At 42.9% G+C, this 26,467-nt stretch overlaps 1 protein-coding gene across 1 annotated transcript in view; it reads left to right on the top strand.

The window, feature by feature from the left end:
* Positions 1 to 26,467, top strand: part of TTC12 (tetratricopeptide repeat domain 12) — a 186,269-nt gene that overhangs the window by 46,967 nt on the left and 112,835 nt on the right. Inside the window, 1 exon segment of the mRNA XM_089673107.1 lies at positions 1,564 to 1,623. Within this exon segment, the coding sequence (XP_089529233.1) occupies positions 1,564 to 1,623 (60 nt within the window).

The raw sequence follows: 26,467 nt of genomic DNA on the forward strand, positions 1-26,467 counted from the left end.
CTGATTTTTCGTGATATTCCTCAGAAGTGAGTGATTCCATATTTTTTTTCTCTGTTTGATCTGCAAAAACAGTTGCAACTGACTACAGTTTTCGTTCTTTTAAATTTTTTTAAAATGTTTCTTAAAGCCAGAAGATTGGAATATTAAATGAAAATAGTTTTGAGGCATGTCTGTGGTTAGTTTTTCTTCTACACAAACAATTGAATGAACATTTTCCAAGAGTGGTGATTCCATACTTTTTGCAAGGGATTGTGCGTGCACTCATAATGCATTTTTATATTTATTTTTATTTGTCCATGACACAATGGGAATGCAGATTTATTAATTTAAAGGCATAGTGGTCTGGATTTTATTTATAATTTATTGTTTGTGCATATTTGTTCACATATTGATTGGTTTACAGTGCAACATATGTAGTTTAAGTATTCTTATACACATTTGTGTTTGGGTGTGTTTTTGAGTGCAGCTATATAGGGTACTTATTGATTTTCCTTTTATGCACCTAGTGCAGTTTTAGAGACACTTTTGATATTTGTAGAGGTTAGCCTTGCAATGAAGGACATCCACATAGGTATATTTTCCATCTATGAATGGCTTACTTAGCAATAGCAATGTACACTGGATCACAAAGCATCAAAGGCAGAGTGATAGGGTTCAAGAAAAAACACACAGTTTTTATATGACATTGGTTACATATCAGTTACATGTTACAATATGCTTATATCTCAGGCACATATCCAGGAGCAAAAGGGGAAATTCTGATTATCTGAGATAACATTGTAAATGTCACATAAATGATAAATGGTGTTTGTTTATTAATTAAAGTCTTGTATATCAGCCATAAAACTATTAAAAATAACACAAAAGAAAAATTCATAACCAAAGGTACAAGGCCACATGCCCTTTTCTATCCACCTGTTTCTAACCACCATCCCACACATCTAGCACAATGGTTGCCATCATGAGCCTTAACTATCCTTTCATTCCTACATTGTCTAGACAGGGCTACAATAAGAAAAAAGAACTCAGAACACAACAAGATGTAGAACACAGTTCACTTTTAGTTCATTTTTCCTTTACCCTGAGGTAGCTTCCTTGTGACTCCATTTGTTACAAATTAATAATTTAATTCCATGTTGTATCTCATCTTAACATATTTTTCAGTGTTTCTGCTGAAAATATATTGTAGACAACCTTTTTAACAGAGGAACCCTTGAAATAACTTTCCGGTCTCAGGAAACCCCTGTTAAAATTTACTTTATTTACAACTAATGATACATTGGTGTGATGGCCAGTGGGAAGAATGCTCCTTACACTTGTGGTCATTGGGAATATTTACCTTCTTACAGATAGCTAAAAAGATCAATGGTGTCAGTGGGAACTTATCTGAGAGGCATAAATTGCTCATTGCTCAAGGAATCTCTAGGAACCTCTGGAGGAACCCTGGTTGAGAAACGCCACTGTAGACAACAAAAATGACATTATACTGTAGAACTTTGTTTGTGCTTAATACAATTGTATTAACATAGTTATAACTGTTTTTAAAATGTTTCTTTTGTATAGGCTTATATAAAACTGCAAAAGTACCAGAATGCTATAACAGACTGCAAGTGAGTATTGAATGTAAGAGACTAATTTATATCTATGACAATGTACAGAAGGCATGATCCATCAATAAAGGTCAAATGAATCTCACATAAATGTTTCCTTACCATTAAAAAAATGAAAAATCTAAAATGTTCTATGAACACAGCAATGTAGTAATTATATAGCACAAATCTTAAAAATCAAATTGCCAACATTCTGATATCTATGAAATAACAACCTCAGAGGCAAATCCATGACAACCAAGACAAGATTACACAATTATCCAAAACTAGATCTTTCTTTCCCTTCAGATAGACATTGTTCATGTTTAATATTTAAGTACCAACATCAGGACCAAACTATCTGGCCCATTAGCAAATAACCTTTTCCCTCTCCTGCATTGTATTGCTCAATACCTGATAAAAATAGGACCTACCAGTCTTCTCATGATTTGGTAGGATGGCCTTGTCAAAATAAGTGTTGTTCCTCGATTCTTGTATATTATATGAACAGATCCTATTAAACTACCCTTTATATCCCTGATATTGCTGAAAACAGTCCAGTCAACTATAAACCAATATACTGCATTTGGCAGAGAGACATAGGGGTTGATTTACTAAAGGCAAACAGCTGTGCAATTTGTAAATGCAGTTGCTCCTGAGCTAAGAAAATGAGGGGAAGCTTTGCTGACTTCCATCATCCAATCATGTTCAAGCAAAAATGCTGTTTTTTTTCATTTTTCTTGCATGTAATTAGGTATTCTTTGCAAAGTGCAGCTCTGCCTCATTTACTAAGTTCTTGAACAACTGCACAGTGTACAGTCTATTTGTAAATGAACCCCCAAGAGTGAATTACTTGTAGGGCAGGAAGGCGACACTTCCTCCATGCCCCCCATTGGGCGCCAAGCAAGGGTCACATAGGAGGCTTGCCTCGAATATGGTACCTTTACTCTGTACCATCTTCACCAATGACCTGGGACAAAGCTGGGGTTGCTGTCAGCGAATACCTGACCTTAAGGTGGGCCTTTACTCCTAAAGATAAACATACACTATGTACACTTGCACAAAAACTGTTCTCCAGTTAACTCTCAGGGCCCTGTTAGGAATGGACTGGCCAGCAATGGTGGGACTCACCTGCCTTTTGATCTGCAGTACCAGGGCTGGTCAGCGGGTGCTCCCAGCAATCAGAGACTCAACCTTTCAGCCAGCTAACACCTGGAACTGATGATACTGGTGTATTTAAGGGATGGCCAGACTTTCAGACTCTGCCTTGGTGTTGTGTTTGTCCTGGGCCCTGTATCTGTCCTGCATCCTGTTTCTGTTCCTTTGCTGACTTCTCCTGCTCTGATCCTGGCTTGTGACCCTGACCATCCCTCTGTCTGACCCTCTGTACTACGCTGCTTGCTACCTGTCCTGATCCCTGGCTTGTGACCCAGACCATCCCTCTGCCTGACCCTCTGTACTATGCTGCTTGCTACCTGCTGAACCTGGCCTGTGACCCCGACCATTCTCCGCTTGCTCCCCCTGTACCTACCTGCCCAATTGATATTGACCCGGCCTGCCTGACGACGCTTGCTTGTATATACTGTTATCTGTGGGTGGTTTGGTTTGGTTTGTTTGCACCGTATTATGTTTTAGTATTGCACTGCGTTTATGTTTGTACTGTTAGTGTTAATAAATTATATTGTTTATAACATATCTGAGGTCTGCGTTTCCCTGCTTCAGTCACACACCTCTGGTCATACCTGGGAGCCCTGACATTACACCAAGGCCAATCCTGACCAGAAGTGGCTGCACAGGGAAGCCATCTTGGCTTGTTGATGGGAAGGATGGATCTTGAGGAGGTTGAGTATTTATATCTGCTAGTGTTTGATGACAGGGAGTATGCTTATCAAACTCTGAAGGAGTATACCCGGGATGAATTGCTAGAATGTATACGGCTCGCTCATGTTCTAGTAGATCAGGGCACAGTGTTCTCTGAGGTGCAGCCATTGATTGAGGTTTGTGCAGAGTTGGTTTCACCTGGTTCCCCCGAATGCAGGGATGAATTTTTGCCACCATTTAGTGCAGACCAGGTAGAGTCCCTGGTGTGGTTATTAGAGGATGATGTGGGTTACTTTCTGGAGCGTTATTCCACATGTTCACCACAGACACTGAGAGATTGTATAAATGCAGTGCAGTCATTGACCAGACAGGCTTTGTGTAAGCTCAGCTTTGTTCAACCCCTACTGCAGACATGGACAGATTTGTTGCACCCAGCCTCAGTCAGCTTACAAAGACCCAGTCCTGCTTCTAACTCTACTCCTGTATTCCCACCAGCTCCTCCAGTTACAGCCCAGTATACTTGGCTATCTACCGCATGTCAGTCCCCTGTTCCCATTCGCTGCACCTATCCTGCCTTTAACCCTGTAAAAAAGCCCTCTGTAGCAACTGCTCCCTCTCCTGTTCCATCCTCCAGTTCTTCTCTGTCTCCAGCTGCTCCATTCGTTTGCAGACCTGCGTTTACTTGCAGTGCTCCAGTAGTTAAAACCAGAAAAAAGCGAAAATTCTTTCCAACCAATACCATCCTGCCAGTATCCAAACCGGTGAGCCTGCCTTCCGTGGTTCAGACTGATGCCTGTACGCAGCCTGATGCCTCTACTCGGCCTGAAGCCTCTACGCGGCCTGAAGCCTCTCCTCAGCCTGAAGCCTCTACGCGGCCTGATGCCTGTACTCGGCCTGATGCCTGTACTCGGCCTGATGCCTCTCTTCAGCCTGAAGCCTCTACTCGGCCTGATGCCTCTACTCGGCCTGATGCCTCTACTCGGCCTGATGCCTCTACTCGGCCTGAAGCCTCTACTCGGCCTAATGCCTCTACCCAGCATGATGAACTGATCCAGCCTGACGATCCTATTAGGCCAGTTGACTCGATGCCCGCTGTTGATCCAGATGATCCGGTACCTGATCCGGTGCCCGCTGTCGTGCCAATTGACTCAGAGCCCGCTGTCGTACCTGGTGACTCGGTGCCCACTGCCTTGCCAGATGACGCGGTGCCCGCTGGCAAGCCAAATGACCTGATGCCTGGTGACCTAGTGTCCGCTGTCATACCTGATGACCCGATGCCCGCTGTCGAGCCAGACAATCCGGTACCTGATGGCCCGGTGCCTGCTGCTCCGCCCGGGGGCCCGGTGCCTGCTGCTCCGCCCGGGGGCCCGGTGCCTGTCGCCCCGCCCGGGGGCCCGGTGCCTGCTGCCCCGCCCGGGGGCCCGGTGCCTGCTGCCCCGCCCGGGGGCCCGGTGCCTGCTGCTCCGCCCGGGGGCCCGGTGCCTGTAGCCCCGCCCGGGGGCCCGGTGCCTGCTGATCCGCCCGGGGGCCCGGTGCCTGCTGCTCCGCCTGGTGGCCCGCTGCCTGCTGCTTCGCCTGGTAATCCGATGTGCCTCTGCCCGGAGTCCTGCCCGATGTGCCTCTGCCCGGAGTCCTGCCCGATGTGCCTCTGCCTGGAGTCCTGCCCGATGTGCCTCTGCCTGGAGTCCTGCCCGATGTGCCTCTGCCTGGAGTCCTGCCCGATGTGCCTCTGCCCAGTGTGCCTCTGCCCGGAGTCCTGCCCGATGTGCCTCTGCCCGGAGTCCTGCCCGATGTGCCTCTGCCCGGTGTGCCTCTGCCCGGTGTGCCTCTGCCCGGTGTGCCTCTGCTCGATGTGCCTCTGCCCGGAGTCCAGCCCGGTGTGCCGCTGCCCGGAGTCCTGCCCGGTGTGCCAGTCTTTGATATCCCGCCAGTTGCCAGACCCGGGCGGTGGAACATTTTGCCCAGCTAGGACTGTTTGGAGCGTCCTGAGGCCGCTCCTTGAGGGGGGGTACTGTTAGGAATGGACTGGCCAGCAATGGTGGGACTCACCTGCCTTTTGATCTGCAGTACCAGGGCTGGCCAGCGGGTGCTCCCAGCAATCAGAGACTCAACCTTTCAGCCAGCTAACACCTGGAACTGATGATACTGGTGTATTTAAGGGATGGCCAGACTTGCAGACTCTGCCTTGGTGTTGTGTTTGTCCTGGGCCCTGTATCTGTCCTGCATCCTGTTTCTGTTCCTTTGCTGACTTCTCCTGCTCTGATCCTGGCTTGTGACCCTGACCATCCCTCTGTCTGACCCTCTGTACTACGCTGCTTGCTACCTGTTCTGATCCCTGGCTTGTGACCCAGACCATCCCTCTGCCTGACCCTCTGTACTATGCTGCTTGCTACCTGCTGAACCTGGCCTGTGACCCCGACCATTCTCCGCTTGCTCCCCCTGTACCTACCTGCCCAATTGATATTGACCCGGCCTGCCTGACGACGCTTGCTTGTATATACTGTTATCTGTGGGTGGTTTGGTTTGGTTTGTTTGCACCGTATTATGTTTTAGTATTGCACTGCGTTTATGTTTGTACTGTTAGTGTTAATAAATTATATTGTTTATAACATATCTGAGGTCTGCGTTTCCCTGCTTCAGTCACACACCTCTGGTCATACCTGGGAGCCCTGACAGGCCCATGTAAATGTACATCTTCCCACCTGTCCATTGCTTCTCCACTACCAGTTCTTGTAGCAGCATGGAACCCTACCATGAACATAGCATGGGCTCCAAACATGCTCTTGGTTTTAACTCTTCGTACATCTGTACAGGATAGGGACCTCTGCAGTGCAGTTTTTTTCAAGTTGCTATGGGTGATGGAATGAGGCCTAAGGAGTGCTGACAACATCTCCCGTGCTGCTAGAGGCATTTCCACCTACAACAAGTACACATTTACAACAGGCTGCTTGCTGACTGTACCTTCTGTTGCTCATGGCAACCACATGTATAACTTGCATTAAGGCGACTCTTAGCATGTTAACTCTTCATACACCATGTGGCCCACAATCTAGACTAAGTGTGCGATAGTTACATAGTTAGTCTGGCTGAAAATAGACAAAAGTCCATCTAGTTCAACCATAAAAAAAACCCCTAAAGTTATAATGCTATACCCACAGTTGATCCAGAGGAAGGCAAAAAAAAACCCAGCAAAGCATGATCCAATTTGTTCCAGCAGGGGAAAAAAATCCTTCCTGATCCCCTGAAAGGCAATCGGATATTCCCTGGATCAACTTTACCTATAAATGTTAGTATCCAGTGTATCTAGGAAGAAATCCAGACCTTTTTTTAAAGCAATCCACTGAGCTGGCCAGAACCAACTCTTGAGGGAGTCTATCCCACATTTTCACAGCTCTCACTGAAGAAATCATTCCCTATTTGTAGATTAAATTTCTTTTCCTCCCTCGTCCTCTGTGATGACCTCAGGGTGAATAACTCTACACCATGTTCACTATATGAACTGATGTATTTATACATTTTGATCATATCCCCCCTAATCTCCTCGTCTCAAGAGAGAATAAATTAAGAAATCTTGACAGTGATAGTGACGGTTACTTGCAGTGCACCCCTTTCAAAGACTTCAGACCAGGCAGAATGCAAAATTTAACGCCTTACTTGTGTTAAAGTGCAATATTACAAAAGAATCCAGGCAACACCGTCCAGTAGAACTTCAATAAAACGATCAACATCCGGGGGCGCATGCACAGCATGGAGCGGAACGGCCGCACATAGACATTGCTCCGTCTCTCTTAGGACTTTCAGTTGACAATTTCAGGCCAACTATCCTTGCCACTAACCTTTTAAATGAACAGCCCCACTAAGGAACACCTGTTCATACCGAAACCATGGAAGAAGAGCCGCGGAGAGGCCTAGAAATCGCTCACGCATTACCTCCTCAGAGTCCGGGAACAAAACAGCATGGCTGAACATGGTGCCAGCCTCCCGCCCTCCTCTGCTTCTTCTCCCTTTCACTCCTCAGAACCTGTACAGCAAGACACAGGGACAACTGTGAGTATGTGAGTACTCTCCTCTCACTAATGCAGATTTAGACCTCAGTCTGGACACACTATGCTCCAAATTTACTTCCAATCTGAACTGCAGAAATCCACAGCCACTTTATCACAGCAGATTGCGGCCTTAGGCTCACGCACTGATTAGCTAGAGAATAAACATGATGAACTCTCCATTGCTTTCAATGATGTTTCAAGAGAACATGAAGCTCTTTCTAGAGCTTTTCTTCAACTCCAATCCAATGCAGAAGATTTGGATAATAAAAATCAAAGAATTAACCTTAGAATCAGAGGAACACCTGAAACAGTTACTGATCTCTCTGCTTATACCCTGAAGTTATTCCAATCTTTATTGCCAAATTATGATGTAAATTCTTTCACCTGTGATCGCATTGACTGTGCCTTAAGAGCCAAGCCTCCTCCAGATAAACCACCCAGGGACATTGCCCTATGTTTGAAAGACTTTTTAGTCAAAGAAGAAATATTACATGCTGCACGCAATTCCAAAAACATCATGCTGGATGGTATCTCCTTACAAATCTACCCTGATATCTCACAAGGCACTCTTGATTGACACAGGAAAATGAAAGAAATCACCTCTATCCTTGCAGCATCCAGAATCCGGTATCGCTGGGGTTTCCCCTTTAAGCTGACAGTAACACCTATATTGCCACCTCTATCTCCAAAGGCCAACATATTCTTGTTAAACTACGCCTTTTGGATTTGGATAATCGTCCTCAGCCTCCTCCTCCTCCACGTCCAATGCCTATATGGAACACTCCCTCTCCACACAGAAATAGAAGTAGAATTTGTCATGAAGCCGGATGCTTGGAACCCCTTTAATTGGACATTATAATGAGATTCTATATATACAATAAACCCCCCTCCCTTTTTTTTTTTTTTTTTACTATTTTCACCTAGATAATCTATTACTATAACCTATCCACCTTGGGAAATTCCTTGTCTTCACAGTGGCATATATTGACACCACTAACTTCACAAGCAATTTTTTCTTCTTTTCTTTCCATCAGACCTGGCTTGTAACTCCGAAATATTTGTTATCTGAGAAAACTTTATTGTTACACTCTTCCGCATTCAATCTTACTCTTCATGGACCCACTAATATCGGTCCTATACACAGGTTGAAGTTGCACAGTCACTTTGTTTCTTTATCTTTGCAGCTGCCCCCGCCCCTGCCAATATGATTCTCCCCCACTCAGTCATTGCCATTGCATTTTTCAGCTGGAGCTTTTACAGTGGTCGTTTTCGAGCAAATCCACCCTTTTATGGAGCTCCAATTTGGCTTGACTGAGTTTGGGACCTTCCAGTCTCCTACTATGTGTTTGTTAGACTGGATGGAGACCTCCTCCAGTCCTCAAGTTCACTAATTTACAGTTTTTAATCTTTAAACCTCACATTGATCATATAAGTTTGTTTCATCTTGTTTGTTGACTATGTGATACTACACATAGACTTAGTTATGGGTATTTTCCAGTTTTTATAACGGTATTAATCTCAGTTACTGCTATACCGTCATTACTGTTTCAAGATGAATGGCGACTCCTAATTGTCCTTTGCTTTTGTGATTGGATAATAACATTTTCTGTGGATATCTTATTCCATAATTGCTCATTATGACAATTGTATGTTTCTCACAATGTCCAAGGTTTTAACTCCCCGCATAAACGGAAGAAAGCCTTTCTACAGTATAAAAGATTAGGTGCAAAAACTATTATGCTCCAAGAAACTCATTTTTCTAAAGATAATCACCCCACTTGATTCCATAAAACCTATAATCAATCCTTTTACACACTCTCTCCTACTAAAACAAAAGGAGTCGCCATTTTTCTCCATTACTTCTTCCCTATGGAAGTCCAACATGTATACAAAGCTGTTGATAGTAGATTTATAATCATTAAAGGTTATTTGGCAGGAAGGGAATAACTATTGCCAATATGTACGCACACAATGAAACTCTTGCAGCATTTTTCCAACATTTTGTTGATATAATACAACGATACCACTCTTCTCATATTTTTCTAGGCAGAGACTTTAATTTAGTCTCACAACCTTACTTTGACAAAAATAAGCAAACACAATATTCTAAAGCTTTCTCTAAATTAATCTGTACACAACTTAACTCACTTCAACTAGTTGACTCTTGGTGAGCCTTGAACATTGGCGCTAGGGAATATACTGTACATTTTATTCACACCCACATGATGTGTATGCACACCTTGATTATATTTTTCGTACTCCTGTTATTCTATCAAATTCACAAAAAGCCTTTATTCATCCCTGTCCATGGTTGGACCATCATATAACTGTACTCACTGCACATATGATAGGTCTCTCTCTGACTCCTTATTCCTGGAGACTCAATGGGGTTTATTTACTAAAGCTGGAGAGTCCAAAATCAGACTCACTTCTGCATAGAAACCAATCAGCTTCCAGGTTTCATTGCCAAAGCTTCATTGAACAAGCTGAGGTTAGAAGCTGATTGGTTTCTATGCAGAAGGGAGTCTGATTTTGGACTCTCCAGCTTTAGTAAATAAACCCCAATGAGTCTTTATTAACTGACACTATTTGCCAACAGGAAATCACCTCTACTATTGAGGAATATTTGCAATCAAAATTCCACCCCAGAAGTTACCATTACAACCCTCTGGCTAACACATAAAGCTGTCATAAGGGGCCCCTTAATTAAATTAGCAGCCGGCCGTAACAAAGAAAATATGCAAAAAATATTAAATCTTACAAAATAAAATATAAAAAACTCATTTTAACACCCTCTCATTGCTAGCCTAATTTCACAAAAGCGGTCTGAATTAGACTCCCTTCTTTCTTATAAAGCTGAGAAAGCTCTTCAATAGTCTAAGGCAAGATTCCTTTTATCAAGTAATTCATATACCGCTTTGTTTGCTCGGAAACTCAGTCATTCATTAAATCCCCCTCATATACTGTATGTAAGTTAAGAAATCCTTCAGATCAACTGGTCACTCACCCACAAGAGATTTTCACAATATTTAAAAAATTCTATTCGGATCTACCTGCTAGTCCCACTTCTCCTATATCATCTTCTGCACTTTCCTGGTTGGTAAATATTCCTATCCCTACCCTAACTACTGCACAACAAAAAAAATGAAATGACCCATGCACTCCTGAAAAAATTCTTCACATAATTAACTCTCTTTTTTTGTTTACAAACGATTTTATTGAATATAAGTAGACTGTAAAACAACAGCACACTTTCAAGTGTTATTTTCAACGAAAACAAGGCACTTTTGAAATGTACAATACAGAAAAGTATATTAACATAAGAAAGAGAGAAAAAAAAAAAAAAAAGGAAAAGAGTAAATTACGAGTGCATGAAATACGTGAACAATAAGATAAGTTAAAGATACATCCGTCAACAGTACATGTCAGGCAACTTTTACTGAGAATATTGTTAAACATGCAATAAGTGTCTACAATCTCTCCATGACTCCCATTTTTTATCATATAAGTGCATCTTATCCAGTAGGGTATAATGAATGCGGTCCATGAGCATTACAGTATCAATTCTGTGTAAAACGGAGTCCAAGGGTACAGCATTGGACCTCCAGTGTAAGGCAATAGACCATAAGGTGGCAATACATAATGTATGTATCAATCTCAGATTGGCATCAGAGACCCCTGGGATATTGGCCCCCAATAAACAGGTCTGTATGGACAATCGTATCGGGGTACCCGACAGTGAGGTAGCCACCTCAGATATCTTACACCAAATCAAAGATATGGTCGGGCAATCCCAGAATATATGAACCAAAGTACCTGTGAGGCCACAGCCCCGGAAACATAAAGGGGACGTTTGTGGGAACAATACATGTAGTCTCGATGGGGTGTAATACCATCTGGTTAAAACCTTAAGGGCTGTCTCACGAACTGAAAGAGATCTAGAACTCTTGCATATATTATCCACCATGGAATCCCAATCCTCCTCTGAAAAAGTGATACCACAATCCTCCTCCCATTTTTGTCGATAAGAGGGGGGTGTATGAAAAAGGCAGATCAAAAATTGGTGATAAAGATCTGAGATAAGACCCCTACCCCTAGGAGAGTCACGGCTGATACGTTCAAAAAAAGAAATCGGGGAAGATGGCATAAGGCCAAAGTGTGAATTAAAAAAATGTCTAATCTGTCGGTAGCGAAGGTACTCGCGAAGAGGAACATCAAACAACACACGTAGCATATCAAAGGTAATATACGATCCTCCTCTTTGAAAATCCGATAATCTGATAAAGGATCGATCATACCACCAACGAAACTGTTGAGGGGAAGAAAAAGCTACAACAAAAGTGGGGTCACCAAAAAATGAAACACCTGGGGGGGTAAGAGAGACTAGATTCAATTTAGATTTGTATTTGGACCAGAGAGTCAGCGAATGAGTCACTATGGAGTTATGAAAAGTAAGCGATCGGGGGGAAATTTTAGACCATAGAATTCCCGGTAAATAAAATGGGCGTATTGATTGAGACTCAAACTTGATCCATGGGATTTGAGAATTAATAGTAGCCCATTGTGATAATTGCGCAAAACGAGCAGAGAGGTAATATAGCCAAAAGTTGGGGAGGCCAAGACCTCCCGTCCGTTGTGAGCGGTACAAAATGGATGAAGCAAAACGTGGATGCTTATTTCCCCAAGTAAAATTATTAACAGTCCGCTGAAAGTGATCCAAAAACGTTTTTGAAACTGGAACTGGCAGTGATCTAAAAAGATAAAGCAGTTTGGGCAAAATATTCATTTTAACCGCCGTGACTCTACCCAGAAAGGAAATATGATAACCATGCCAAATCTTCAATAGAGTAGAGAGACGTGATACACATGATGGATAATTAGCAGTAAACATATCCGAGTATCTAGGGGTGAGATTAATCCCCAGATAGGAGATCCTGTCCTTGACCCAACGAAATGGGAAAGAGCTACGGAGAGATGCACTTAGGGAGTCAGGAACATTAACCGGCATAATCACCGATTTGGTAAAATTAACGGTGAGACCTGACACTAAGGCAAAATCGTTCAATACAGCACATAAATTAGGCAATGAAGTCAATGGGTTAGTAAGAAAAAGCATAACATCATCGGCATACATGCTCATTTTAAAATGTGAAACTAATAATGAGTAACCAGAAATATCCGAATGTGATCTGATCGCCAATGCCAAAGGTTCCAACACCAGCGCAAATAGAAGGGGTGAAAGAGGACAACCCTGGCGGGTGCCTCTACCCAATGTAAAAAAGTCAGAGTTACAACCAGGAAGCCTTATTCTTGTTTTAGGAGAGTCGTATAGGGCGTGCACGCCTGCCAAAAACCCGTCACTAAAGCCCATTTTCCCTAGCAGGGAGAATAAATATGGCCAAAGAACACTGTCAAAGGCCTTGTTTATATCTAAACTCATCAACAGAACCTCTTTGGAATGTAAATTAGCATCTTGAATAACATTTAGAGTGAGGCGAATGTTATCAGTAATAAATCTGTCGGGAATAAAACCCGACTGGTCTGGAGAAACCAAAGAGGAGATGATAGGGGCCAACCTGTTCGCCAAAATACGGCTAAATATCTTCAGATCGTTATTCATTACTGAGATTGGTCTATAGTTTTGTGGCAAACAGTGGTCTTTCTGCGGTTTAGGTATTAGGGACATATTAGCCAATAGCATCTCCTCAGGGAACCTACCCCCCTGCAAAACATCATTGAATAAAGTTATCAAATAGGGAGCCAGCGTGGGGGCAAAATGCTTATAATAACTAGCGGTAAATCCATCTGGACCCGGTGCAGTAGAGCGTTTTAGCGCACTAATCGCACAAGTTATTTCCTCCAAAGTGCAGGGGGCATTAAGGGAGGCAATCTGAGAAGGTGTAAGAGCAGGGAGGGATATAGAATCCAGCCATGAGTCTGATGGAGGAACAGAATCTGACTGCGGAGAAGCTAGTAGATTAGAATAAAAGTTTTCAAAAATACCTAAGACTTCCTGAGGTAGAGATGAGATAGTACCCGAATTAGTGCGTAGCTTATACACGTGTGGGGGGCGCAGAGAGTGGTTCAATTTCCTTGCAAACATGGTAGATGCTGAGTTGCTATGTAATAGGAACGAGGCCTTCGACCAGCGGAGGGCCTTTTCAGTCTTTTGAGAAAGCAGGGTATTCAGTTCTAAGCGTTTTTGGGACAATAACTGTTTATTGAGGAGAGATGGATTAGCAACATGACTTCTATAGTGTGCTTCTAATTCTCGGGTAAGAAGTAGTACTTGCTGCCAATGTTTTCTATTTCTGGATGAAGCCATGGAGATAAGTCGGCCTCGTAGGACCGCCTTATGGGCTACCCATAGTGTGGACGAGGATATATCAGGGGTTGAATTAGATTGAAAATATTCCCGGATAGATGTAATCACCTCTTGACGAGAGTCAACATCAGTTAGCATAGAGTCATTAAGTCTCCAAGAGAAGGGAGTAGGTGCCAATCCTATAAATGTGATAGATAAAGCCAAGATATTGTGATCCGACCAGGGGCTCAAGTGAATACAAGCTGTCTTAGAATTAGCTAGTAAAATTGGGGTACAATAGATATAGTCTAATCTGGCATAAGAGTCATGTGGGTGAGAATAAAATGTGTAATCCCTGGCTCCCATGTTGTGCGCTCTCCAGGCATCCACCAACTGGAGGGCATCCAGTCTCCTGGTAAGGGATTTTGGGAAAGCTTGGGAAGAGTGTGAGGAGGAGCTACGATCCAAAAGAGGGTTTGCCACTAGATTAAAATCACCACCCACCAATAGATGAAGGGATAAAAACCTATCCAGAGCACCAAAAAATTTAGAAAAGAAGGAAGATTGTGCCGAGTTCGGTGCATAAAGATTAGCAATCGTAAGTTCTCGACCGGAAAGGGTGCCTTTAAGAATGATAAACCTACTGTCCGGATCACGATACACATGTTGAACCTCAAAGGGGAATGAGTTATGTAGAAAGATGGCTACTCCCCTACTCTTGGAGGAATGTAGGGTATAATACCCCTGCCTATAGGATTTATGAAAATATGTTGGGTGTTTTGCGGCTGCAAAATGTGTTTCCTGTAATAATATAATTTTAGCTCCTAGACGCTTATATTGAAGAAAGGCTGTTTTGCGCTTATTTGGCGAATTGAAACCCTGGACATTATGCGAGATACATTGAATTACCATAGTAAACAAAGTTTGACACTATCAGCGTAAAAATACACACTGGAGAGATATCTCCTAAAATTATTTGGCTAGACATGATGACCCACAGGTCCACATCAGACAGATCTACCTGCAGCAGTACCAGCCTAGGGGACCCCCAGACCCCAACATGGGGGTCGTGACGTCCACAGACCGGCACAATACCAACGTCATACACTAAAGTTTTGTGAAGAGAATGAGCAAAAAACAATAGAAACGAAGCTTTAATAGCTCCTACAGTTGAGAGGGTAACTAAAGAACATGGATCAGGCAGGAAATTTACCATACCCGATAAAACAAAAAATTCAGACATTAACGGGCCAAATGGGCCCAGATCCTGTCTCCGTAAAACATGGAAAACGGAGCCGTCACCCCTCAATCGGGCGGCAACACCTCCGGCCATGTCAGGAGGCAGGGTGGGGAAACGTGTCCAAGAGTTGTGAGACCATGGTTTAATGGGCGTAATTAAGAGGGCCCGCAGACCCTTGTAAAACTTAACTCGTCCAGCTATTAATACAAGGCACACATAGTTCGCAGAACCACAAAGATATCAGAGCAGCGACCACAAAAATGCATATCCTGACAGTGTAAGAGATAAAGAGCAAAATCCCTGTGTCCCAGTTCCTGTCAAAGTCATAATATACAATAGGCAGGACCAAGGACCGTCAAAACAATGGGTATCAGGCATGTGAAAATGGTCCTGTCAGCCCGGTGCTTGTCTGACTCTCCTTCTATCCCTTCGTGGAGATGGAGTATGCCAAATGGGAGAAACACGAGGGGTGGAGGGTGGACGCCGAGGCGATGGGGCATCCGCCAGGCCCAATTTGGCCAAAATTTCCCTACCTTCAAGAAGGGATGTGGCTATATATGTGCTCCCATTATGTGGAACTATCAGCTTAAAAGGGAAGCCCCACTTGTAGCGGATACGAGCTGAGAACAGGGCAGTGGTAACTTCCTTCATTTTTCTACGTTTCTCCAACGTGGCCGGGGAAACATCTGGAAAGATTTGTAGAACCGAGCCATCGAAGGAGATTGTTGGGTATTACGAGCAGCTCTAAGTATGTCTTCTTTGGTCAGGAAATCCTTCATACACAGGACAATATCTCTAGGCGGCTTGTCATTAGGAGATTTAGGGCGCAGGGCTCTATGGATGCGGTCACAGGCAAAAGACCCAGGGTCGCGATCCGGAAGGAGTGACTTGAATAACTTGGTTGTGGTTAATGAGAGGTCAGATATAGACTCCGGAATTCCCCTGATTCGCAAATTATTCCTGCGGTTGCGATTATCTAGGTCCTCTACCTGCGCCTGCAATTGTAAAAAAGCCGTTTGTAGATGGTCATGCTCTCTGGATAGTTCACCATAGGCTAAGCTAAGTTCATCGTGTTTGGTTTCTAAGCGGTCGGTCCTGGAGCCCAATGTGGCTATTTCCTGAGAGAGAACATTAGTGCTTTTATGCAATTCTGATTGGAATTTGGTGGCCAACTTGGTGTACATAGATTCCAGACAAGACTCCAGATCCCCCTTTGTGAGTTGCTGTGTATTTTCACTGACGAGGGCTAAGGAAGGAGCTATGGTATCCTGTGTGGGATCGGACAGGGATGCTCGTTCTGTAGTGACTGGAGACATGCTGCAAAGCTCTTGTGCCTTAAGTAGGTATGTCGTGAGGGACTTTTGAGCTTGTCCCTTTTTTTTCTTGGTGGACGGCATACAGGGAGTCTCCTGGGGGTGATCAGCTGTAAATTGGATAAGAAATGGAGAAAATAACCCCAGGAGACCTATAACGCCCAAAATAGATTAAAGGTTGTAGTTACATGAATGCTGTCGGGGTCATCCGCGAAGACGTTATATTGTAAAAATATTTAGCAGGCCGTAAAAAGGCAGAGAGGACACAGGCCGCAGTAACCACTTTATATCTTGCAGGAGCAGGGTCACAGCACCAGGTCCCACCCCAGGGCCTGAGAGGGATGCAGAGTGTGGAGCAGAGGGCCCCCAATATCAAGCACAGGGCCCTCCAGGGCAAATCCAAAAAAACACCCCTCGGAGCAGTATCAGGGCTCCAGTAGGCCACGGAGCCCGACAGGGGCCGCTGCAACGGAGGCAGATGGCGTCTGGGGCCGCAGCTGTGAAACCCAGTCCACAAATCACAATGGGGGGACCTGAGGACTGTCAGCCCGTCCCCCCTTACTCACTGTGACCGGATGAGAGGAAGGCCCCGTCAGATGGTGCAGGCCACAGCTGCCCGCCGCAGTGGGGAGTGGCAACACTGAGCGGCGCCCTCTCACAGATCCAGCTGATGCAGAGGGCGCCTCGGATGTCCCTGGACGATCCCCCACCACCCGGATGGCAGCGGGTGTGGATGTGAGGCGTCGGAGCCCCGGCCCACGCGGCCGCACCAGGCCGCAGATATCCGCCGCCACGGAGGGCAGAAATATTACCCGGAGCCCCTCTCCCAGGTCTAGGAGATGTCCCCAGGGATCTCCGCTGCCTCTCCGTGATCCGCTGCTGCACGGATGACAGCGGATTGAACACTTCGGCGCCGGAGCTCAGGATTATGCGGCCGCTCCGGTCGCCATCTTGGACACGCCCCCCATAATTAACTCTCTTAAAGGTGGCTCAACACCCGCCCAGATGGATTCTCAGCTTTTTACTATAAACAATTTCCCCCCCTCTTAATCCCAAAATTGGTAACTCTATATAACCACATTCTCTATGGGGGCAATTCCCGGAGGAAATGGTGTTGGCCAACAGGTCTTTAATACCCAAACTGGGAAAAGATCACACTCTAACTCAAACTTATAGACCGATTTTGGTGATAAACAACCTAAAAATTTTCAGTAGAATGTTAGCTAATAGACTCTCCTCAGTGATCTCTTCTTTAATATCTCCTTATCAATTGGGCTTTATCCCAGGTTGCCAAATTACGGCCAATATTAGACTAGTTACAAATATAATTCAGGATGCCAATTCTAAATTTCACTCCAATAAATAATAATATTATTAATAAATAATAATATTAGTGCTGTGCTCCCGTGCTAAAATAAATGTTAACTCATATTCTGAAGTGATGTATCTAAAAATGAATAAATAAATTATATAAACCATTCAACAGTGACTACTGTCCGTGATAAACTATATACTTTTTGATACTTTCTATAGTAAAAAACATAATATGGTGACCAAAATAAAAAAATTTATATATATAATTGCCATAATGCAATCCAATAAAATAAAAATCAAACAATGTCTGTGTTGAGTGAACAGTCCTCTTGATAAATAAAAACAACTTGTGCCACCAAATGGATGAAACAACGGTGAGTATTAATATATTATGCGCTCACCTCCTATTTAGCCTAATGTGAATTTAGGCTAAAATCACTTTTTGTCCTAAAAGGACAGATGAAAACTGCTCCTGCTCCAGATCCACGTTGCAGTATGCTAATAATCCACCTGTTGTCTCTCCAAAATGCTGCTCCCTATGATGGATATGGATGGATGGATTCCTCACTCTCACCTCCAGGGGTCTATTCCTCTTTATGTCCCCTCTAGAGCTCCACATACATGATGTCAAAAAGATAACGAGAAATAGTGCCTTATCCTTTTAATCATTTTATTAATCCAATAAACAGTCCCACTCACATTAAGAACAATTAAAATGCGCCTGTGATAAATGCCTTTGTGTGTGCTTTGCATACTTCCTATACTCGCCGTAAGCAAGCCGACAGAACGTGGTGACGTCAGAGTCCCTCCCCTACGCGTTACGCCACAGTATCACGTGGCTTCATCAGGGAGGTTTTGATTCAAATCAATAGGGATGCCAATAAATATTCCAGAATCCCAATTTAGAGTCCTATGTGATTCATTTACCTTTGCCTGGTCTAAAGAGTCTCTCTCATATTTGTTGGTCCATCTTACACCCAATTTACAGTCTTTGATGGGAACTACCTCCCTTTGATATCAAAATTACGAAAGATGCTTAAATTGTGGAGTTCTTATCATATTTCTTTTCTAGGAAGAGTCACGGCTATCAAAATGACAATTCTCCCTAAATTGTTGTATCTTTTTAGAACTCTTCCCGTTAGATTGATCAAAGAATATATCACTAAATTCCAAATGGAAGTGGATGACTTTATATGGGCCTACTTCCGCCCTCGTTTGTCTAAAAAGATTCTGTATAGATCACAACACAAGGGTGGTTTAGGTTTACCTAACTTCTGGCTCTACTATTTGGCTACTCAGCGGCATATTTGCAAATTGAAAGTCCCTTGGGTTAAATTTGAAAGTGATTCCATTTTTCCTCCTAGGATTACTATGGGCCACATCGGTCTCTCCACACAATCTTAAACCCGTAAATAATTTAGTTTCCTAATCGTTTCAACTCTGGCAAACATACAAACACAAATTTTTACTATGTTCTCCAACACCACCTCAAGCGTCATACTTAGGAGACCCAGCATTTCCTCCTGTGTATCAAGAACCATTAAATTTCAGCTGGCGGACTAACAATAGCCTATTGTTTTTACATTCATATCCTTCTCCTCTCTTCAAACCTCCTACCATATTCCCCACACTGAATGCTTCAGGTTTTTTCAAATCAGACACTTTTATATGACTCACTTTAAAACAACAGTTAGTACGCCCCCATCATTTTATGAATGCATCTGTCAAAAATACCCAAGGGGAAGAGGTCTTATCTCTGAATTTTATAACAGGTTGGTGAATATGGACCCCCGAATTAAACTTCTATATATGCAAATATGGGAATCAGACTGTAACCTAACTCTCTCTATAGATGACGATAGAATGCTTTGTGAACCTTCGTAAATGCACTAGATGACTTACAATTCGCGAAACTGCTGTTAAACGTTTTACTAGATGGTATTTTAAACCTGTAAAATTGCATTCTATCTTTCCATTAGTGTCCTCTGATTGTTTGAGGATGTCAATCCCCAGGTTAATTTACCCACATTTTTTGGAAGTGTGAAAAAATTGCTCCTATTTGGCGCAAACCTGAAGCTTTTGCTACAGCTATATCTGGCACTCCTATTCACATTACCCTAGCCAATTGTTTACTTTTCACTACTATCCCAGGACTTTCTATCCCTCAGATGAGACTCGTCCATACCATTTGTGTTTCTATACACTGGTTTATAGCTAGACACTGGAAGTCCCCCTGTGCTCCCATTCCACAATTAAAAATGAGAGTAGACTCGATTTGCCGTATGGAAAAAATATTTCCTACGTTATATAATTCTATGGCTATGACAGTAAATTGGATCCTTGGTTTGAACACTCAAATCTCTTTTTATAATTACAGGATGTTTACCAATCCATTGTTATCCTTTCCTAAATGGATCATTTATCTATAATGCATATTTGCCTTTTCTGTTTATTTCCTGGTATTGTCTTGTTTACCCTGGTTATAAGCATTCACATGTAATGATCGTCTTTGTTTTTTTTTTTTTTCTATTGGAATACCCTATTTAGTATATTTGTACAACTGTGCTTTCTTTGTACCACCAATTTCAGCTTGATAAAAGTTTGTAAACAAAAAAAAATTATCAACATCCCTAGATCCCTAGTCCCTACTCCTTACCAGGATATGTACTGCCTCAGCGTACATGCAGAGGTAGAATTCAAATAATTACATTAGAGTGCATCAGAGGCATTCTCCAGCAGTTGGTATCTTTGGGGTGAACCCCAAGTTCTGAAGACTTTACATCTAGGTAGTAGGAGGCAACATGCTTGTACTTCTCCCGGGTGCGACTCTCCAATCCTCTCAATTACAGGATCTCGGGCAAAAAGGCAAGATGAATAGACAAAAAGGCAAAATACCCAGAACTCGGCCCACTGTCTCCTTTTATATCCACAGGTGAAATGATCCCTCCCAAAAGCCAAAGAACCAGGGAAAGCATTAAATCCTACCCTCCTGGGGTGCACCTATCTAGCTAATTACAATCTGCCTACACACTCCTGCTTGCCCTTCCAAAATCTGATTGCCATGCCTGCTTGTCCTTCCAAAATTTGCTGGAGGAGTGGGGCTTACCCGTGTAAAACTATACACCTTTTTCATGCATCTTGACTAGAGTTGCTGGTTGGAACTGTCATGCATTTCAAACGTCAAGAATTGCATTTACCATTTCAACGCCTGAATAGTAAATGCAGCATTAGGTAAGAAAGCTTGTCGGTACTTCCGATTGTGTGTTCCCCTTCAGCTGTCATTTTCTAGAAACTGTCAAATGTATAAAAAAAATTCCACTAATTAAACCAGTATTCAGAACGTTAAGGCTCCTGTAGCCCATGGATGGAAGTTCAGAGTATCCTAATACAAATTGAGTTACTTTATATAGATCATGCTTGTTGCTTTAAGAGGGGATTAGGAAAATGGTTTCCCACTTGTCAGTCTAAGTAATGCGTGACTGGAAGGCTGATTATTTATTGTGGAGGAGGAAATGACGCAGATAAGGAGATACAGCCTGTCATTACATGTGCAAAGAATTCATTATTCTTCTTGTGTAACGTTAGAGCTGTCACTGTATTAATATGTTGTCTTTATTACTCAATCACTTTTTTTTTACTGTAAGTGTTCATGAAATATGTCTGTGACATTACACACACATGTAGAGTTGTTATCTTAAACATGTCACGCCTCCCGCTGACAGATAGCTTTATATAGAATGATCGTTTATAGTTAAAGAGGATTCAGATATTTTATAGCTTGATTTCAAACTTAAAGGGTAACTCCACTTTTGTGGGAAAAAATTAAAAAAAATGAATATAGCATGCATGATTGCTACACAAGTCATTTTGGAATTGAATGTTATTAAAAATTACCTTTCATTTTCAATCTGCAGCGCTATAATTTTCTGTAAAATGCAATGCAACATGGCAACCTGGAGGTGGTCTATACACAGATGGTGTACAGAACGCTCCCCAATTTCTTACTCGTGTGATTGGCTCACTGATTTTTCCCAGAAGTCTGCACTAAGATACAAGTCAGATTTTGAGCATCTGTCATTTTTGCTGAGATACTCCCAGAGGGAATGCAAGTGTATAATCCAAACGCACACGTTCCTATGTTAAAAATGGCTGTGTGTATAAGTGGGTGCTGCAGTGACCGTCCGCTGGAACCGAACAAAATCAACAAGGAAAAAATGTCACCAGCATACCGAGGATCACCAATATGGGTTCAAAGGTTTTAAGAAATCATCACATAGTCACAGCAAGGCAACGTTTCGGAGTCTCGCAGGACCCCTTCATCAGGCGTGTGTTCATCACATGCCTGATGAAGGGGTCCTGCGAGACTCCGAAATGTTGCCTTTCTGTAACTATGTGATGGTTTATTAAAACCTTTGGACCCATATTGGTGATCCTCGGTGTGCTGGTGACATTTTTTCATTACTCCCAGAGGGAAATCACATCTAAAAGGGACTCAGACCCTACCATTTTTCTCATTCTCTCATTTCTCAGCTGACTGATATAATTATGTCAAATCCAATCACATTCATTTTACACATACACAGACAAATAAAGCACTACTTCTTCAGAATAACAAAAGGTACATCTCTGCAACAAAGTTTGTTAAATCCCTGCAATGTACATAGATCACCTACAGGGGAATGTTTTTTTTTTCTCAACATTTTTTGATGCCGTCTGTCAGGAGGTACTGAAGAAGGATACTGAGTAGTGGGCAGTAAATAGATTTCTTCAAACCTAACAAACACAAAAAAATGCTTAGAAAAGGTTGATATTCTGATCCAAAGTTTAAATTCTATATTAATTTGTGTGCTTGCGCTTGTGTATGGCTGCATGTTCTCTGCTGTATGTTGGTAGCTCTTGATGCTTCTGGATGCCTGACCTTGATCTGGGAGAAAACCCAGACAAAAGCAAAAACTTTTTTTTCTCTCTGCATTTGTAAGAACCCCATGTCACCTTGCTTATATACCGTTTATGTCAGGGGCGGACTGACAACTCATGGGGCCCCCGGGCAATAGGGGATCATGGGGCCCCTGCGTCCTCACCCGCACTCAAACCACACCCAAAAAAGCCTATGAAAGGTATCAGGGGCATCTCATGGGGCCCCTTACTGACCCTGGGCCCTCGGGCAGTGCCCGAGTTTCTGAATGGTCAGTCCGCCCCTGGTTTATGTACAGTACTGTGCAAAAGATTTAGGCAGGTGTGAAGAAATGTTATAAACTAAGAATGTTTTCAAAAATATGTATTTTATTTGTTTATTGCTATCAATTTACAAAAGTGAGTGAACAGAAGAAAAATCTAAATCAAATCAATATTTTATGTGACCACCATTTGGCTTCAAAACAGTACAAATGAATGATTGCCTTAACTCAATGTACATTAACTTGGATGCTTTATAAATTACTAGAGGGATACAATATGTATTTACAGCTGCAAAAGGTTGTAATACGAACAAGACATAAACAATAAAGATTAGTTATGGACTCAACAAAGATCAGTGGGTTTTCTGTGCCATTGGTAATATATTCCAAAAAAAGGGCTGGTAGTCAAAGTACATGAACAACTCCTTTAATTATTTACTTATTTGTTACAGGTACTTATATAGCGCCATCGATTTACGCAGTGCTTTACATATATTGTACATTCACATCAGTTCCTAACCCTCAAGAGGTGTACAATCTAAACTCCCTAACTAATTATACAAAAACATATAGATAAAAAACAACCCACACTCCATAGATCTCACTTACTCCCCACAATGTGTGCCAATCAATAACATATATTGTAAACAGTTAACATGTAATCTTCTAAAATTGACCATAGCTGCTCAGCATATTAGATTCAAATATCTTTGAGTCATCTTCAAGAATAGACATCTCCTGTATCACAAGTTTGTGCCACTCAGAAGAAAGTGTGATTGATTAAAGCCCCATATGGATAATGATAATATGTAGTCCAAAGGTGGGTATCTTGTACACAGTGTAGTTCATAGTAACCTCCCTCTTACACTGAGATTGTAGCCATATAGATATCTCATTGAGGACAAACAGTGAAAGTATTAAAATGATCCCAGTGTGGTTTCCAGACTTGATGTAATCCAGAGGAGGAAATAATTCACCTGTACAAGTCCTTACCTCCATGTAGCGCTTATCAATTGGGAGCTCCATGAGCTCCATCCAGGGGAGGAATAATATGTAGATAAAGAGCTGTAACCTCCCTCATACATCAGTATACATTGTTATGAGAAGTCTGGACCAAACAGACTCATGGGCCATCAGTTCCATAAGGAAGGAGAGGCAGTCCATAAACATGTAACAAATGAGAAGTGCCTTAGGAGTAAAAGGGTTCAGAGCAGTAAAACAAGGTCATGATAAAGTTGGTAATAGTATTTATCATGCTGTTGGCATCAAGACAGATCCGATTAGGAGACCAAGGAGTGTGGAAGTAACCCTCCTGACCGGTTTCGACGTACATCTGGCTACCTCAGAGGTAGGCTCAGGTTTGCTTGGCATGCCTCATGGATCAGGTCCCTAAAACGACCATCCTGTCTCCACTGCACACGCGCAATGCGTCATGACATCAAGACGCAACGTACCTAGTAACGTCACACGCATGCAGGGTACAGCGGGTGCCATCTAAGGACAAAAGATGTCCTATGATGTTTTGATTAAATATGATGCAGACACAGCAACAGAAGAGGTGCACATTGTTGCTTTCTCTATGTGGTTGATGGCCTTGTGAAAATGCTACGTAGTGAAAAGTATACCTTATGGCGCTGCTCCAAGCTATAGATGGAAGGAAAAGGATCACCCCACCGGCAAGTGAGAAGAGGGGAGCATGAGTCTGAGCAATTCCATTGTCAGCCAATACAAGTGAAGGGATGGACGCTGCTCAATGGACCCCAGAAGTCCAATGTTAAGAAATGGCTTCTGCTGCTGTACGGCGGCTGAGGCCATTCCTTAACATTGGACTCCTGGGTTCGGTTGAGCAGCGTCCATCCATTCACTCATGAAAATGCTAGTTACTCACTTGAACCAAGCATGCCGATAGGCAGAATAACATTAGAACCCTTGATTTACTTGCACTTAAAAAAGTACTGAAGCCGTTAGATCAACATGGCAATCAAGGAAATAATATTTTCAGAGAAAAAGAACAGCAGTGTCAAACTTACTCAGTATAGATTTCCTTTCAAATAAATCTGTCAGCTCTCAAGCCTCTAGTGCTTGTTCACACTGGGATGCAGTGCAGAAAAGGTGCATTATGTGCATCTTTCCCACACTGCCCTTGTGAAATGTGTGTGGATGCCAATAATTGTTAAAGGTACCCCAAATGCATCTCACAAATGCAGCATGTTTTTGGCAACCAAACCACATGGTACTGCAGTGCCATGCAGTTTGGTGTGTTGCAGTATGAAAAAGTAGTGCTTGAACTACTTTTTCTACCTTCTGGTAAGTTTGGCAGCCTACTGAAATGAATGGGCTGTCCAAACTGGAACACTTAAGACCACATTAGAACGTACACATTCCAGAGTGAACCGGCCCTTAAGGCGGTTGTAATCTCTTACATATACCAGTAAATAGACTATCCTCAGGTGATACACAGAGATTAAACAAATCCTCCTACATAAGTTGTACCTGTTTATCTTTATTTTCCTATAGAACCTTCTAAAACACACATATCATAGGATTTTTCTCAGCTCCAGCAGGCGGGGATCTGATGTCACACTGCAGAGCTAGAGCACAGAGCTCTAGTGAAGCCTGAAATCTAAGTGAGGGAAGAGACAAACCCACCTCTACACACTGCGATAGGGAAATATGCACAGCTGAGGCTGTCAATCGCCTGTTGTGTGCTGAAGGATGGGGATGGACCATCTCCCGGGAAGCTGTTGTGTTGGCACAAACTGGCCATAGTCAGATCAAAATTCATCCGGATCAGTAGGAGCTGTCCGAATTTTGATCCATCTATTTGCAGGCTGGTTGTATTGAAGCCGATCTATCAATCAACTTCATTACAACCAGCCAGATGGGGTTTTTTTTCATGCGATTACTGCCACTGGCTATAGCTGGCGGCAGTAATCATTGTATTCTAATGCTGGGGCAACTTCACAATAGAACAGCAGGAGGGATTCCCCCATCAACACTGAATGTGTTATTGGGGGAATATGTCAATTTTTCAACCCTTGGTTGAAGGAAAGAAAAATACTTCAGGTATGACCAATAGAGATGAGCGAATCGAACATGACGAAGTGGAATTCGTTCCGAAGATTTGGAAAAATTCTATTCGCGACAAATCCGAAGATTAGCAAACTTCGGATGCACGAATCGAATTTTCCCAAAAATGGCGGCGACATGTGTGGCCACGGAGAAAATGGACAGAGAAGATGGGGCGGGGATCTCTGGGAAGGCGCGCAGACAAGGAGCGCTGACCTATAATGCATTCATGACATGTGATCGCATTAGCCAATCAGCAGCCAGCCAGCACTATAAATCGCGGCCATCTTAGAATTCTCCATTAGCCTCCGGTCATTCAAGAGAGACAGACCTGTGTGTATTAAGGGACAGAGTTAGGGCCACAGAGACTTTAGGGCCACAGAATCGTTACTCAGGGACACAGAATCGTTACTCAGGGACACAGAATCATTACTCAGGGACACAGAATCGTTACTCAGGGACACAGAATCGTTACTCAGGGACACAGAATCGTTACTTAGGGCCACAGCTATCAAAGAATCGAAAATTTAAAGTGACATACACCCTTTTTTTTTTTGGTGGCTGTCGTGCACAGTTGGTGCTGCAATTTGCCGA

Source organism: Staurois parvus, unplaced genomic scaffold (assembly GCF_062004578.1).
Source record: "Staurois parvus isolate SC_StPar_1 unplaced genomic scaffold, SC_StPar_1.0 ptg000135l, whole genome shotgun sequence".
In the NCBI taxonomy this organism is placed as follows: domain Eukaryota; kingdom Metazoa; phylum Chordata; class Amphibia; order Anura; family Ranidae; genus Staurois; species Staurois parvus.